General features: G+C 30.1%; 1 protein-coding gene across 2 annotated transcripts; it reads left to right on the top strand.

Moving 5' to 3' along the window:
* The first annotated feature begins 7662 nt into the window (after positions 1-7662).
* On the top strand, positions 7663-13648 carry LOC107436103 (uncharacterized). 2 transcript variants are annotated; one of them, XM_087161071.1, is made up of 3 exons: positions 7663-7783; positions 11242-11568; positions 13538-13648. In XM_087161071.1, the coding sequence occupies exons 1-2, from the start codon at positions 7772-7774 to the stop codon at positions 11545-11547; spliced, it is 318 nt and encodes a 105-aa protein (XP_087017197.1). In that variant the 5' UTR covers positions 7663-7771; the 3' UTR covers positions 11548-11568; positions 13538-13648. The 2 variants fall into 2 exon arrangements, with proteins under 2 accessions (XP_087017197.1, XP_087017198.1); XM_087161072.1 differs by lacking the exon at positions 7663-7783 and adding an exon at positions 8276-8376.
* Positions 13649-18876: the final 5228 nt, after the last annotated feature.

Below are 18876 nucleotides of genomic sequence, written 5' to 3'. Positions count from 1 at the left end.
TTAATTACCTATTTTACACTGTGTTAAATAGTTAGTGATAATAATTTTGAATGTGAAATAAAATAATATGTACTACAAAAGCACATTTATTAAGGGATTAATTATTTCTTTCGATCAATTTTTTATTAGTTAGTAACAGTTATTTATTTTTTTGCTAGTTATTAATTGTTAGCTTGTTTTCCATAGTTATTAACTGTTAGTTTTTTTTTTTTTTGCATTAACTGTTATTTTTTTGTGATTTCTTGTTAACTAGTTTTTTTGCTAATTTTTCATATAAAAAAAAGAGAGATTGTCTCAAGTTCTACATTTAATTTAAAAACATTTCTACATTTAAGGCATTAAAAAACATCTTGAGTCTTTTAATTTCAATCTTGTAAAGTCAATCAATAGTTTCTTAGGTATGATTAAAATATATGTAATGAGATTTTTATGTTCTTTATTACATCAAGACGTAAAAGTTATGAAAAGTTCAGCTGAATCATGATACATGAAATGCTTCAATTTAATATAGCTGTTTATTTTTCATAATGTAGTAAACTAATTTTTCTTATAATTTAAACCATTACAATTTGTCTCAAAAATGCAAAATACAGTGGGTGATCGGTTAACGAACATAATCCGTTCCGAGATTATGTTCGCTATCCGAATTGTTCGTTAACCTATCATCGATTCACCATAGACTTCTATGTGAAATCGATTAATTCGTTCTGGAGACCCAAAAAAATTAAAGTTTAAAAAATGAATAATTTCTTAGTAAGTTTTTAAAAAAATAATACATACATATAGTCTTGCATATTAATCAGTCCTTTTCATTGTATGCTTATGGGGCGTTGAAGAGCATGTCCAATGTCGATTGCTTTTCTCTCTTCTTCAGGATTTTCCGGAAGTAATTAATAGCATTGTCGTCCCTACTGACATCAGCTTGGTTTGGGTGCCATTCTAAGATCATTGCTCTGACATCCTCCCACTTTTCAAAAGATCTTTAATGGCAGATGTCGGCATTGGTCCTCTTTCGTCTTCCTCTTGTTCAGAAGGAGACACATTTCGCTGTGTTTCTTGGTGTTCTTCGTTCAAAATTTCTTGGAGTTCTGTCGTCAGTTCATCTTCATGTCCCATTATGAGTTCTTCTGTGTCATCCTCGTTCACCTCCAATTCCAGATCTCTAGCAGTTGTCAAAATTTCAGAGGTGTCTCCCTGATCACCTCCGTCTCTTTGAACGAAGGATAGACACAGCTTCCGCCAAGTAGAAATCAACTGTCGCTGTATGACTTCTGACCACGCCTTTTAAGTGATACGAATAGCTTCAAGAATGTCAAATTTTTCTTTCCGAAACTTTTTTAAAGTCATTGTTGAGAAGAATTGGCTTGCTTCAAAACACCGACGAAACAGCGCGCGAGTGTACAATTTCTTGAAAGCCGCAATAACCTCCTGATCCATCGGCTGAATCAGCGAAGGAGGTAAAAACTGAACTGTCAGCCAGGGAAAGTCTGTCAACAAATTATCTTCAAGATCCTTTGGGTGTCTTGGTGCATTGCCCAATAGCAGCAGTGCTTTCAACGGTAAGTCATTGGTATCAAGGTAGTCCTTGATGCTCGGGGCACAAACTAGCCATTCTTTGAAAAGATACTGCGTGACCCATGCCCTCTGCTTCGATCTCCACATTACAGCAGTTTGTTCTCAATTATGGAATAATTTTTTTTTTGAATGCTCTGGGATTCTCAGAGTATTAAACGAGAAGTGGTTTAAGCTTCATATCACCATTAGCGTTAGCTCCCAAAAGTAACGTCAATCGGTCTTTCATAGGTTTATGCCCAGGAACACTTTTCTCATCTTTCGTGTTGTAGGTAGAATTCGGCATGCGCTTTCAAAACAAACCAGTTTCATCACAATTAAATATTTGTTGTGGACGATACCCTTCGGTTTCAATGAATTCTTGAAATTTTAGACAGTACTTTTCAGCTGCTTCTTTATCTGCACTAGCAGACTCACCATGCATTAATACATGTTTAATTCCAGACCTTCTTTTAAACTTTGTAAACCAGCCAGTGGTAGCCTTGAATTCTAACTCCTCGGATGACGAACCTGGAGTTCGCTCTTTCAATTTCTCAAAAAATTTTCTAGCCTTCTCTTGAATGATAGGCATACTAGTTACATCTCGTTTCATTTCCCGTTCATTTAACCAAACTAAAAGCAACCTTTCCATTTTATTATGGATGGCACTTCTTTGCTTCGCAGATGTGATTTTCGTTACACCTTCATTGTACTCCTTCATTCTCCGTAATTTAAGTTTCATTTAGTAATTATCAATATACTAAGCATGCTTTAAACATTTCTCCTTTCAGTAATCTTATTTTGTATGCAAAATGATAGCAAATGTTTAATATAAATTTTTTTTCAGGCCGAGAAGTGTTCGTTAGAATTCGTTTTGTTCATTATCCGAATATGTGTTCGTTGTCCAAACACAAAAAATCTTTCTTGAAAGTGTTCGTTATCCGAATATGTGTTCGTTATCCGAACACAAAAATCTTTCGTGAAAGTGTTCGTTAACCGATCACCCACTGTATAAATGTGAGTCTTTTTTTTTCGTATTTCACCTTATCTCTGATTTTAATTGTTTAAATTGAAAAGCTTTGGTACCAAACTTGTATTGATCTCTAAGCTTTGGCATAGTAAAGTGGGTGTTTTAGATTTTTTTCATTTTATTATTTAAGAGGAGGAAAAAACCAATGTCGTACAACTCAAAATGGTTTCAATCATCATTAAAATGATTATTAAATAGTTTTTTTTTCTTTCAAAATATTATTTTTGAAATTGTTAGTTATACAGATGTGGGCAAAAGCCTTTTGATTCCAGCAATTAGTTACAGTCATGCGAAAAGTAAAAATTACATAAAGTCCACACTTTAGACTGTTCTAACTAAACCTTTGGGGCTAATTAAATATTTAAATTACCAAAAATTCAAATTCGGCCTAAAAAGGGTATGTTATTGCGTTTAAGAGAGCGTTTTTCAATCTGATTCCCTAGCTTAAATTATCGTCTGCACTAATTAGCTTACAAGGAATCCTCTAATCATGAAGATAGTACTTTAGTATCTGCCTTTGATTTTTAATTCAAAAGTTATTCTAAGAGTTACAATCTTTATTTTTCAAAAAAAATAAGTCAATTCTATAGACCAACTTTTTTTAAATTTAATGTAATATTTTAAATACCACAGAAATGTTTTTTAGAAATTCATTGCACGTGTTTGTTTATTAATACTATACACTTCGGAAAAAAAAATTCTTTTATAATAAGGAAAATTGATTTTAGGTACAGTATGGTGTCCTTGGAAATCCGTATGTTGAATCTTAGACCAGCAGTTCCCAAAACACGTTCTACGGAATCCTAGGGTTCTATAGAATGATCACATGGGTTCCGAACTTTGGAATTTTTTTAAACCATTGATAATTACATTTATATCCAATCCATAATTTATATAATATTTTGATTGTTTATTAAAATTATTTGTGTAAAATGTCAATAAAAAAGTTGTAAATTAAAAAAAGAAATGTATAAATTTTGAGATGGATATGAAGTTTATGAAAAATTCTAAAAAAATTATAAAAATTCCTGAAGCTTTTCGATTCTAAAAATATAACCCAATACAAGAATAGGGAATTATGTTTTTCTTACAAATACTCTCAACGCTTATAACAGTTTTTTTAAACCATGATTCAGCTATTTTTATTCTTTTCAGCACACAATTGATTACAGTCATTACAGAACAAATTTATAATTTCAAATTCACTGCTGGAAAATTGCTAAACACGGATCACAAAATTAAGCGTGATTAAATGCCAAGTGAAATAAAAGAATGTTAGATCATTTAAAAAAAAAGTTAATTTATTGTGTTCTGAGAGGGTGGCGGAAGATTTGAAATGTGCTCAAGGAACAAAATAGCAGTTTTGTGTTGAAAATTAAAAACAAATGTACCATTTATTTTATATCCGTCGTTGAACAGTCTACCCAATTTTTGGATTTAAAACTACTACTGTTCAACTCCGTAGCCTTGTAATTTTGAACCCATCCAGAAGACAAGGAAACTCCTGGTTCCCAATTGATTTCTGATGGGAACATGGAGGACTTTGCGACTCGACAGATTTAACGTGCATCAGTCACCATCTGCCACACGGAGAGTCTTCGGTCAGCGGGGATCGAACCCACGACCTCTTGCGCATGGGCCCAGTGCCCTATCAACCAGGCTATCCCGGCCCCTGTAGGTACCATTTGTAAGCATCCTGGAGTAAGATGTCAGTATAAGGTATGATCACCATGGAGAGCGATTCAAGTTTCTAGACGTAGTGGCATGCTTTGCACAACAGTATTCAGTAGCTGTTGAGGCAATTTGTCCTATTCCTCTCTCAGCGCACGGATGTGGGTGATCTTGTTTATTGCAGGGCATTCTCGATCAGCAATACTCCTCCCCAAAGCATCCCGCACATTTACAATGAAATTCAGATCTGGAGAAAGTGCTGATCATACGAGGCGTTAAATATCCTAGACAGTGACTATCCATGACATGTCGCGTGAAATCTCTTATCAGAGCTGTCATGTGACAAACCAGATCGACTGCCCAAAATATGCATACAAAACTCGCGTCTTACTGTATCTCGCTCTTATGCTAATATTCACATTTTTCTGCATTCAATTTCGCGGTTGCTATTATCTGTCCTTTGTAATTATACATCAGCGTATTTCACTCTTCACGTTTAACATTTTCAAATTAATTGCTATTTTTTTAATTTGTATATTTACAGCTGGTAATAAATTATTTTATATATATACAGTAGGGAACCGATTATCCGGAACGATCGGCGGGACCATCGCTATTCCGGATAACTGATTTTTCCGGTTTTCTGAATCGCTACAAAAAGCCGTTTTTTTTATTGTTAAACCCAACTAAAAAAAAAATTTTTTTTGAGAAATATTCTTAAAAAGAAGAAAAAACGATGGAGTAATACACTAATGATTATTTCCAAAATGATGGTAAGGTAAACATCTTTCAAAAAAGAAAGAAAAATCTTATGAGGAAAAAAAATTTTTTTTAAAGAAATGGCGGGAAAATGTATCGAATTTCGTTCCGGTTTTTTGGTTTTCTGATTTCCGGATAACGGGTTCTGTACTGTATAATGAATGAAGCTTAGGAGATAAGCCGTCTCCTCCCATGAGGTGACACGGGTTCGAATTCCGCATCCGGCTCGCACCAACCACAGGGCTGACGTAAAATATCCTCCATGGTAGACTGATCATGGGTTTGAGTAACCGTCGAATGTTTTCGTGGTTTTCCACTCTTTGTTACGTAGATGTTCCACTCCTTGTTCCATCAAAAAGTCCTCCACGAAGGCAAATTTCTTCCGATAATTGACCCGGAGCTCCCTTGTCTTCCGAATCCGATCCAAAATTACAAGGCTGTGTAACCGTAATTCCTGCCATTTATCCGTAAACTCAAAATTGGGTCGGCTGTTCAGCGACGGTAATAAAATAAAATATGTATATATAATGATGCAGGTTTTCAATTAAAAAGCTCAATAATTTAGTGTTCAACAGCCGAAAAATATAGGAAATTGCTGTCTTAGACTATTGGATACTCTGCCTTGCCATGGATGGTACTCATTTTGAGTTTGGATTTGAAAGTTGATATGAATGCGATTGAAAGATTTTTAATGAAATTTTCAAGTAATATTAAATTACGAGAATTATTCTTTGTGATAAAGTTACATATCATTAAAAACACCGTCAAAAATGGCTTTTTCAAATCACAAAATGGTAAAATTTTTATTATAACCTATACTCGTTTCGGTCTCGATAGTGGTTACATATCTGTATTACTATTCGCTACGCAACGATGGAATACGCTATCTGGAGAGAAGTCCGGTTTCATGTCTTAACCTTCCCTCTCCTCCTCTTTTAAGTTGTACGGGAATATAGAATATACTACGATATTTTCCTCTTTCTTAATATTTTTCGTATTTAATTTATCAAATATCTTGCTTGAAAGGTCCATTTTTTTTAGGAAGAAAACACAATTTATTTTTCAAAATTCCAATTTGTTCGAAAATAAATGCAATTTTAATTAAGTATTGCTCTGTAGCCCGCAGAAATGCAACTAAGGAGTTGAAGTTTTTTACGTGCTGAATGGATTATTTTTATTTGTGAACTTAACAGGAGCTCTTTTTTAAATCAAGTTTTTTCGAAAATTATTGCTGAGTGCTTTTTTACCACTTTTTGTGCTTTACATAATGACTTTGTTTTTCCAAAGCTGTAGAAAATTTTTATTTATCTCTCTCGAGAACTTTATTTTATTTGCTCGCTGTCGAATTGATCGATGTTCAAAAGTCATTATAGAAGAGAGAGATTAGATAATGCCAGATCTTAACATTTTTATTAAAATTTCGAAAAAAAAAACCTTGTTCAAATGAGATAAAAAAAAACTGTTTCTTATTTGAAGAGATAATATGACAAGATTGTTGTTATGAATCGATAAAAACTGTTTCGTATGTGAAGTGATAATGTGACAAGATTGTTGTTATGAATCGATAAAAAGAGATAAAAACTGTTTCTTATTTGAAGAAATAATATGACAAGATTGTTGTTATGAATCGATAAAAAGAGATAAAAACTGTTTCTTATGTGAAGTGATAATATGACAAGATTGTTGTTATGAATCGATGAAAAGAGATAAAAACTGTTTCTTATTTGAAGAGATAATATGACAAGATTGTTGTTATGAATCGTTAACGAGTACAACCAGTACTCTTTTATTTCTTCTTATTTTTACACACATTCAATTTTCCCAAGTTTAAATTTTTTTCAAGTGACGTTTATCAAATAAAAGTAATCATTCTTTTACTTGAGATTAACATATTAGAAATTTTTTTTTTATAATATATTATAATTTATATTAACAAAACAATCTTAGTTTTTTTTTTTTTTAAATTGTCGACTTGTAACAAAAAAGGAAAAAATAATAATTAATAAGAAGAAATTATGAGGGTTGGTGAGCAGAGCGATCAGGAAGTAAAGCATTGTAGTTACTCAAAATAGTGTATCTAAAAAGATCAACACTTATTAATACACAAGTACAGTTGACTATTTTTCAAATTCTGGTAATCATTTATTTCGTTACCATTAACACATTAACAAAATGTGCATAAATAAAATTCTAATAATTATAATGCATATTTGTTAGCAATGTGATTTTAGCTTTTTTTGAAAAATATTAACTTTAAACAGAACGTTCATAAACATATAAAAAACACATATATTCTAACTATATTACTTATTTGTATAATTCTGCTAACATATATAAAATGAATTTGTAAGTTCACTTTTATAATTACATTTTTTACTAAAAGATTTCAATATTTAGCAAATGCAGTTTCCCAGAATTTTAACAAAAATTCTCGCACATTTTTGTTCCTTGAATATTTTTTTTATTTTTTTCCAACGCTCGACACGTGCTCTATTTTCATCAAAGTTTGAAATCATTTTATTTTCAATTGAAACTAATAAGGATAGTTCGATGTCTACACTTATTGTCTAATTACTGCTGCTTATGCAAAAGTTTACTGAATATCGAATGTTCTGTTTGTCTGGAACAAAAATTGACATTAAAAAAGACAACAGTATTTCAAATCACCAGCACTATATAAACCTCGGCATATTGTTCGAACTTATCAACTAAACCTTTCACAGTAGCCTTGGAGCCCAATCTTTCCTCCTCTCTTCAATCATGAAATTCTTGGTAACTAACTTTTTTTTTCTTCTTCAATTTAAGCCTTATGGGGCTGCTAATATTGCTTTCCATTTCAGTTACTATCATTTTAGCTTATTCAATTTTCACAACGAACATTTGAATCGGTCAAATTTAACTTACTCTTTCAGATAATTTTTCTACAATCTACATTTTAAAAAATAGAGTCGATATTGATATATAATTATATTTTCTATATTTAATTATATTTTTTAATATTTTTTCGGTTCTATATACGCAATCAAATTAAATTTGTGTTCCTAAATTTCTCTAACGCAGCATAAACATATGTTTTAGTTGCGTTTATCGACAATCATTATAATCGTTTCATTTTTAGTTAAAAATATTTAGCATACTTCGCCGTCTGAACTTGTAGTCTAATGATTGCTGCATATGCAAATGTCCAATGGTCAACAAATGTTATTTTTGTTTGTTCAACTATTGATATTAAAGCCAGACGATGGTATTTCAAAACACCAGCGTTATAAAAACCTGGACATACTGTTATAACTTATCAACAAAACCTTTCACAGCATAGTCTGACAGTTGAATCTTTCTTCCTATCGTCAATCATGAAATTCTTGGTAACTAATTTTTCTTAAATTTAAGCATTATGGTTTGGTGATATTGTTTACCATTTTCACTATTATCACTTTAGCATATATCAATAGGTCTAATTTATTTTACTCTGTCAGATAACTTTTCCCCAATCAACATTTTAAAAAATTGAGTCTTCATCGAAATATAACTATATTTATAATCATCTTTTTTACCTATACAATTTGGTTTCGATTCTATGCATACAATCAAAACAAATTTGCGTCCCTAAAATACTGATTATATTTTTTCTAACGTTTGACCACTTGCCATATTTGGCATTCTTCGACGTCTAAACTTTATACTAGTATATACCGAGTCTAATTACTGTTGCATATGCAAAAGACTAATGGTCATCAAATGTTATTTTTGTTTGAAAAACAATTGATATTAAAACCAGACAGTGGTATTTTAAAACAGGAGCACTGTATAATAAACACAGTCGGACTTATTTCACGGCATAATCTGACAGGTCAACCTTTCTGCCTCTATTTAATCATGAAATTATTGGTAACTAATTTTTTTTTTAGTTTTAAGTATTATGGCTCTCTGTTATAGTCATTTCTATTACAATCTTTTTAAATCATATTAAATATTCCGGTCAAATATTTGAATAGGTCCAATATAATTTACTTAATTATTTTTTTTTTGTTTACTATTCATCAATCGTCGTTAAATTTAGTGTAAATCCAACTAACTATATACTTCCCATAATTATCTTTTTGCCCGTATAATCTCGTTTTGGTTCTATGTATGCAATCAAAGAAATTTTGGTCATTAACACATTTTTTTATATATTCCTAAGCGCATGAAAACATGCCAGATTTCCATTTGTCTTCGTATATTCAAATAGTTATACTGTAGACGTAATAGTAAATTATTAAGGGCTTCTGATATTCGTTAGCATTTTTACTATTATTATTAATATTCTCTTTCAAATATTGAAATCAGTTAATCTTCCTATGAGACACCCATGTCCCTTTTATAAATATATTTTTTTTCTGTTGCTCTAATTACAAGCAAAAATATATTTTGGTATTTTTTATTTATAGTAAACTGTTTAATTAATACTTAAAAAAGTCTGTTAGATTATCGGAATTATATTTGTTCTAAAATTTAATATCCAAAGCTAAAATTTTTTTGATTCATATTCAAAAGTGCAACTGTAAATTTTAAAAATTATTGTTTGAAAGTGAGCCATGTTAGGAAGAATTTTACCTTTAATGCAGAAAGAGACACAGGTGTTTCATGCTGTATTTCCTAACCATAAATTGTTAAATAAATATTATATAATTATTATCTTAATATAATATTTATCTAAATAGAATATAGAGGGTATTATATATTCTTAGACTTAGGTTCACAGGTACCCACTGGGTAACGTTAAATGAATAAAACTTCCGGCACCTTCCTAGACAAACGAACGTAAAAGTTCAGTGACTGCCATTAGAAAAAAAATAGTTTGGAATTAAGAACTTTTGAGCTTGAATCATTCAAGTTTTACACACTTTTCCGGTTTTTTCATTTGATTACAATTTGAAACAGAGAAATGATTTTTAGCCATCGCAAGTTTTCATTTTTCAAATTAAATTAACTGTACCATTGCGAAAGAAAAGATATATAATCGTTGATTTTTCGATAGAATTCTATCCCAAAAAGAGAATAAATACTATTTTCAGGTAAAAATATTTGTCATATCAATCAACATTACCAACTCACTGATGATAAGCACTGAAACGGAGTATGCAACAAATTCCCAGCAACCTTAATAAGATGCTATGTTGTACCACACAATCGTGTAATTTTAACCATACTAAACATGATTTTACGATACTATAGTTGAAATTAAAAGTAAATATAGTTCATGTTAACACTTTATTATGATTGTAGCATAATAACACGATATATTATGGTGCAAAACCGACATTATAATTTAACGTTTACTCCCTTTTTTATTGAAAAAATATCGCACAATAAATTTTTACTTTCTCGACATTTTAACTATAGTCATGCTTCGAAATTAAACTTGAGATTTTTGTCTTAAACTGTCAGAAGAATCGGTTCAATTCTTAAACGAAATATCATTGTTTTGATTCATTCTACAGTTAATTTTAGCTATAGCTTTAATAAAGCATTAAACCGAGCAATCGAAACTATAATATCTAATAAACAAGTTTGAAAATTACGATAATATTGATGAACATAACACCTTAGTATGCTGAACCATATTATCGTTGCAGAATTGGCTGATATTATAGTTTAGCTTACATTTATATTTTTAACAGAGTACAATGAGAAAAAAGCATGAACAAAACAAATATGGTAAAATTTACCGTCTTTCTGGTTCTATGAAAATACCAAGAGGTAATTTTTTGCGAAGTGCTTTTGTATAAATTTTGGTAAAATTAAGCAATATTATAATTTACGATCAAATTTAGTTGGAAAAAAGGATTCCCTTAGAGTATGGCATGAAAACCATCTATTCGGTTAAACTTACTTTTCAGTTTTCTTTTTATTGTTAGATGTGTGATAATAAGAACTATAATTCTGAAAAACAGAATTTCCGGAAAACCGTCATCATATTGACGGAAAAATTACCAGATGAATGGTTTAAATATTGTATAGTTTGGATTTATTACAAGAACTACGTTTTTCTTTTTCCTTTTTTTTCTTCTTTTTTTTTTGTTCTTGGCCAGAAATGTCTTTACTATACAGTCCGGTAATTTTTTCTCTGTATACAATATTAATTTCTTAAACACAATAATTATTTTTTATTAATTAAATTTAAAACAGTGTTGATTTGTATTGCATTTTAAGTGATAATGAAGAATATATTGAACAATATTTTGCAGGTACTTCTCTTTGCCGTTTTAGCCTCTACTTATGCGGTTCCTCGACCCATTCGGCCAATACTACCTACATTACCCCTAGCTGGTCCTCCCGGATATTCATCTTTTGCCTCATCCCTCGGAAACGCTCCAGTTGGTTTAGTTGACAGGAATGCTCCTGGTTTTGGATCACCTTTTGCAGGTTTTCCATTAGGTAGATTCCCTTATGGAGGATTCCCATTCGGAGGGTACCCATACAATAGATTTGGCGAAAATTTATTTACCTCTTCTTTGGGCGATGCTAAAGTTGGAGCCGTTAGCAAAGCCTAACCCTGGATCTCGACTAGCAAAGTAAGGAAGTTCTTTATGTCACACTAGGTTATTTTATTTTATTGCCAGCATCGAGCAGTCGCCCTAATTCTGAATTTATGACAATCAGTGTTCAATTCCATAGCCTTGTAATTGAGAAACCAACCTAGAAGACAAGGAGGCAGGCACCTAGATCAAACATTGGAGCAAACTAACCTTCGTGGAGGAATTTCTGGTGGAATTGATTCGCATTTACGTTATGTAGAGAGAAAAACCAGCAACGGCGAAAGGATTCTAACCATTATTCGTCTAACACTGAGGATATTCTAAGTTAGCATTGTGTTAGGTGCTAGTAGTGAGCTGAGTTCGTATCAACCAATCAACGCTAGAATTTATACGAACCTGAGTCACCTCGGAGTGCTCCATGTCCTGAGCCACAGTGTAGCATTGTGGGCCATTGGCAACCGTCTGGGAAACACCTCTGAGGATGTTCCGAAGACATGTCTTCACAATTTCGATCCTTTGCAGAGAGGATGATTCCCCAACTTTGGTTATCTGACGAGCACTATCCGGTAGAATAATTTAACAAACACCGATGCCGTGCACCCTCGGTCTCTTCGCAAGATGATCAAAGTGATCCCTCACCCTCTCACTGATCGCAGCTAGAGATGCTTGAGTTTGTTGACTTAATGGGAACCGTGTCTTCTTCTTCAGTCCACTGTTTGGCTGAACAATATTTGAAAAACACGTATTGGAACTTTAAGAACAAATATGCCTTCTAGCAGCGTCTGGGAAAAGTCGAAACTCTTTCGCAAAGGAAAATAAAAAAATTCCTATTTTGAGTGTCTTAAACTTTAATTTTAATCCTTATATACTATCTTCCTCAGAACAAAAAAATTTCTAATTTATAACACTATTAAATTTATTAAAAAATTGCCAATTTCATATATTTTTCCATCTGAATAAAAATAATTGAAATTAATAACTGAGTTTATGATTCTAAACAATGCAATGGTTGAGTAACTTTTCAAATATTAAAAATCAAGCGAAATTAATACCTAGGAAAATACAGCATTTCTTCATAATGACACGTTACGTTATTTTTATAACTATCATAGAAAGAGTTGGATAATAATGGAAAAACCTTAACCTAATATAATTAAATAACTATTACAAACTCACTTCTGTTATAAAAATAACAAATTCTATAATAAATTGCTTTGTTTCGCATGATGACCGAGTCTTACATTGATAAAGGAAAACAATGACAAAGAAATAATTTTAGCCATGAAATAATGTGGAGCATTAAAGAAATTAGCATATGAAAAATAATTATCTACTGATCTATTTTTCTAAACAGAGAAATCTTCTGATTGAAAGTTGGAAATTTTATAAACGAAAATAACAAAAGAAAATTAAAAACTTTACATATAAAAAAGTAAGACTATTGTTTTAAAATTTCTAAAAATTTGATATAAAAATTATATTTAAATTATCTTTCTGGTTTTGCACAACTGAAATATTAGGGTGTAGAACAATTTGTCATGCAGCGTGTTATTGAGATCAAAAGCAAAAGTTCAAAATCTAAAATTTGAAATCGATTCTTTAAAAGGGTTTTTATGAAAATATATAACTACGTATTGCGGAATTCTTTTTTTAATTGTTTTTTAACTTTTTTATAAGATATAAAATTTTCAGAAATTCAATTAGGAGATTTGTTTTAATTTATCACAATTTATTTAAAATTTATAATTACATATTTAACTTGAAAAGTTTCACGTATACATCTTTCTATTCAAAATGTTTATTTTTTAATTACGTAATTTATCTTTTAACAGACTAACTATCAATTGATTAAAAATAAATTATCTTTTTCCTTTAACATACGTTATTACGGTATTATATTTTCTTATTTTTGATAATGCATAATATCTTATAATCCATAATTTATGCGTAATTAAAACATACTATTTCACTGTCAAACTTACCTTGTATTTTTTTTATTTTTCAGTTCAACTCAGACTCTATTTTGTTAATGGCAAGAAATCTGCATTTGTACGGCTATGTATATGGAATAATATGTTAAAATATATTGTTGTTAAATAAACAATGTTTATGATAACATCTGTCTTTTTTATTTTTTTCATTTATGGAATCAAAATATTTAAGTTTTATTAGGTTAATATGAACAATCAGTTATTGAATAGTTTTTGTCAAAGAGGACTTCAAAAATGAAACTTCTGTGCCAGTTTCATTCTCTTCCGACTTCAGACATAGTAAAAACTTCAAATCCTAACTCTAAGTTTTACAAGGTTTTGTTGCACAGAACCTTCACTCTCTTTTGAACTTTTTCATGAAATCAAATTTTTATTTGAAAACCTTATATAAATAAGTTCACAGACTTAAAGATTACTTCAAACATTATGTTGCAAGGAAATGCCTTTCTACTTTTGCTACAACTTTTTGCTAAAATTTGTTTTGTTATTGCACAAGCTCATAAAAACTGTTTCTGTTTATGATCTAAATTTAAAAAAATAATAATAACATACGTATAAAATTCTAGTAGCTATTTTCAAGTCATCATTTCTAGTTTCTTACTACGTAAAATTAGTTAATGCTTGGTTGTATATTAGCATTTTAATCAAATTTTTGCATGAGTTTTAGATTTAAAATTGAGTGCAAAATCTTTTTTTCTTTTGTGTCTGTACATCAAACTTAATCAGAGCATTATGCATAAGTACATATGAATATATTGAAAATTTGAACTTATACACTCAGAATTCGGTATTTAATAGTTAATGATTGTAAAATTAGTTAATGCTTGGTATTAATACACTCAGAATTCGGCATTTTAATTAACACTTTGAAATTAAACCAAATTTGTCTTTCATTTACTGACTTGTGATTTTAAATCTCTTTTGAAAATCTTAATTTTAATAATCACTGAATAATATAAAAAATTAAATTAAATATTTACTTTTCGAAATAAGAAATTAAAATTTGTTTTACTTGTTAAAAATTGATTTGTCATGCTTCTCGGTGTTTCCATCATATTTTATAATAAAAAAAGTGAAATGTAGTTAGAATTATCACTTTTTGAAGGAAAAAAATCCAATGTAGCTCATATCATAGTTGTTATTATAGAGGAACAAGTTGCAATGAAGTAAAAATACGTTTTATAGAAGTTAATTATTTAAATGTCCAGTATAATTAGACATTTTGTTTAGAAAAATTAGCATCCAATATTTTTTTTTCATTTAAATCTTTTTTCTGTAATTATAAATGATGTTTGATATCCTTCTTTGTACTTTTCCCCTTTTTTTCCGGAAAAAGAAGTGATTAGAGGGGGAGAATTGAATTTCTGAAAATCTGGCAAATGAGCTTCACTTGTTTGTCAAGAAGAATTTCAATTCTTCCCATTTTCCTCAAATGGGGGAAGAACGCAAAGGAGATTAGGGTATAGAGTTTGTCAAGTATAATGATGTTACAAAGCTTTCTATCAAAATATATCTTGGATACTAATTTCTCCCAAGAAACATTCTCCTTTTTGGTGCAATTACTGCACTGAATTCTCGCACTTTGCATTTAATATTACCGATTATTCTCAATGATTTTATAACTTGATCTTAAAAACAAGTAGCTTCATCATAAGACAAAATATGTGCTATTGACGCTAATAAGCTGTTAGTACTGGAAAAAGATTATATTTATTGTAATAATGACTTCCATATGAATTTGTTACCCATGTCTTATGTAATATTTTTTTAAATATAGTAATAAAATTGCACTTCGCCGTTTTTACGTATATAAATATTACTTTTGGCAAGTACTTATGTACCCTTTATACAATGGTACTTATCAGCTATTTGAACATATAATATATATTTTCCGAGCTAGTTATTTATTTTGAATTGAATGTGACCAACACAAGTCAGTTCGAATTAAGAAGTTGTAAAGGATTTATGTTCAAAAAATGCAATTTTGAAGATTTACACAAATTCAATTGCAAATTTGTTTTATGCAAACAAATGAGTTGTCTCTTATGTATAGAAACGCATAAAATGTACTATTTTGTTTCCCTTCGTATGAGATAAACTCTTATTTATAACTTTTAAAATACTTGTTTTGTCTCCTTCAATTAGCGTGAATATTTACATTAGAAAATTTTCTTCATATAGCTTCTAGATATTAAAGTAAAATTATGCATGCCTACATTTCAATAGTAGTAATACTTTTTATACATAAAAACTCCGGCAACTTTTAAATTCTTTATACTATTAACTCGTGTTTAATCTCATTCGATTTAGTAACAAAGAAAAATACGAAGGAAACAAAGAGTCATTTTTATAAATTGTAATATCAGATACGTAGATAAGTACAAGTACAAAATTGGACTTTTTCGTAAATAAGGCCCTCATAACGTCTTAACTATTAATCTGATTGTCTCTGGTTTGGTCTCATTCGTTTTAGTATTAAAGAAGAATACGAATGTGTGAGAGATTAATAGAGAATTGATTACCATATTTGACATCAAAAGGTTGACGTCAAATATCATAATTTATTATAGTTAAATATTAATTAAGTTACTGATACAAACACAAAACATTCAACTCGTCTTTTTATGGATTCAGATTCTTAATCATCAAAAAAGAAATGGTGGGAGAGTCAGACGTTGTTTGAAAAACATGGTTATAGTTTAGTTTGGACAGCGATCGGAAATTCAGAGTCTTTTATGTAAATTTTAAATTTCTGTACTTCGAATCATGGTGGCTTAAGGATAGAGCGTTCGCCTTCCAATGAGATGAATCGGATTCGAATCCCAGGAATGAAATTCGATACGAATTCCTCACCCGGCTCGCACCAACCACAGTGCTAACGTAAAATATCCTTAGTGGTAGTCCCCTTGCCGTTAGGCTAACTTTTGGAGGTTATCGCGGTTTTCCTCCCCATGTAACGCAGGGTTAGTTCCATCAAAAAAGCCTCCATGAAGGTAAATTTCTTCCAATACTTGATCCAGGAGTTCCCTTGTCTTCTGGATTCTGTTCAAAATCACAAAGGCTACGGAGTTAAACATTAGTAGTAGTAAACCCAAAAATTGGGTCTACTGTTCAACGAAGATTATAAAATAAAATAAAAAAATTTGTACTTCTTCATATTTTGGAAACTTTTTAAGCGAATAGAAAACTTTTCTCACACAGATATAAAATTGGTTTACCAAAGGATAATTACACGTACAAAATAAATTTATTATTTATCTATCATTTTCCTTTTAAATTTTGGCAGAAGAATTTTGGAATTGCGGAGCACACAAATTTTTGCATTATTTAAACTATGTAGTTTAAAAAGACAAAACTTGAAGTTCATAAGATATTGGTTATACATTGAAGTAGATAAGATATTGAAGTTCGTAGGCCTTAAAAAAGACCGATTTCTTTCAAGTTTTGGACTTTTTCATTTTAAATTATTTAAAAATTTATATACTTTGCATTTTAGTATTATTTCCTTCATTACCAAATAAAAAAAATTATAAACAATTAAAAACTGCATTTTATTTGAAATTGTCTTTGGATAAATGGATTTTATAATTTTGTGTAGCGATTTTTCGTTTCATCTAAAAAGTTCTCCAGATAAGGCGAAATAAGCAAAGAAAAAGAAAGAATTAACATTCAAGAGCCCGAATTTCTGGAAGCTCTCCTGGATAAATAACGGGAACCATATTTTCCAGACCACAGTCCTGACTTTAAATATCCTCAGTATTAGACGGATCATGGGTTATCATCAGAGTATCAGTGACATTAATGACAAATATGAACAGTTGTAGATAGATTCTGTCGAATCAAGTTGCTGTTATTTAGCCTCAAATATACCGACTCAACTTTGACCCATTATATAACTCCTTCACTAAGAAAAAAAGTATGGTCAAAACTACTAGAACATGGTAAATTTTAGCGTGTTTCTGTTTCCATCGGAATACGAAAGACCTCGGTAATTTTTACCGAAGCGCCTTGGTAATGATTTTAGCAAAATTAATAATAAAAAATAGTTTTATGATACGTAATAAAATTTGATAAATGTAGTAAAATTTGGTTATTTTATCATGATACCTTTCATCAGCTGTATCCAAATGGTGTTCAGTGGAACTCTAGAGTTCTGGGGAAGAAACGGGATTCCGCAAGTTATTACATTTTGTAACCACAGTCTTGAGTTTTAATCCAACTTATAACTATTAATATTTTAATCTTTAGGTTGCCAGTACGAAATTATTTCAAGTAACATGCCAATCAAATAGAAACGGCATTTTTTTTTTAAAATTATTGTATTTCCAATGTCAATATATTGAACAAATTATGAAAAAATCAATTTCGAAATAAATCCTAATTCGTCTTATTTTATAATATTCGTCTTATTTTTTTATGTTCATCTTATATGTATAAACCAAAAGCAAATTCGTAATTAGACTAGATAGAACACCAGGAATTTTTTCACATTTTAACTGCCGGACATAAAAAACATTGAAGACCTTACTTGCATTAATAATAAAACGATAAGAAAAATTTCATTCCGCAAATTAAATATTTTAAAAATAATCTTTTTTATAGGTCATAACGTTCACAAATACCTTAAAACTTTATTCATATAGTTGGGATTCCTCCAGAAGAAAGTTAATTATTTATAATTCCGTAGCAAAAAAAAATATTAACCACTACCTTACAGCATGGCATAAAACTATTTATTCCGTTAAATTTATTTTTCAGTTTTTTTTAACTAAATATATGGTAATATGAATTACACAGTTAGTAAAAAAAGTTCATATGTGGTTCTTATTATCTTACATCAGTAAATTTTAAAAACCAGAATTTCTAGTTAATCTTCACCATATAAATATAAAATTACCAGATTAATAATTTAAATACCGTATATTTTGGTTTTATTACCAGAGTTATGTTTTCTTGAAAACCAAAAATTTTATTTATTATTATGCATCGTGAACATCTTAAGCATTGTACACCTTATAATTTGAACATGTCTTCTAATTGTAGTTGAAGGTGGTTCAATTTGGATGATAATATAGCTCGTATTAGCACCTCAATTAGGTCACAGCAGGTTTGCATGATATTGTGATTCAACATACTTCTAAATTTCTGACAGCACAGCGTATTGTTCAAGCAAGCTGAAACTAAGAAAACTCATTTTTCTTAAATAAGGGTTGAGACTTTAACACATTAATTATAAGAAATATAAAATGCCGACTTAATAAGGCCATGCTAGGAAAATAAAATTGGTTTTAAAAACGTGCTAACATAGTTTTTTTCATAGCAATAATCATACTCGAAATGTCAATTTTACAGC

Source organism: Parasteatoda tepidariorum, chromosome 4 (genome assembly GCF_982258835.1).
Source record: "Parasteatoda tepidariorum strain Cologne lab strain chromosome 4, Ptep-v5.0, whole genome shotgun sequence".
NCBI lineage: Eukaryota > Metazoa > Arthropoda > Arachnida > Araneae > Theridiidae > Parasteatoda > Parasteatoda tepidariorum.
This window is presented reverse-complemented; position numbering and strand designations above follow the sequence as displayed.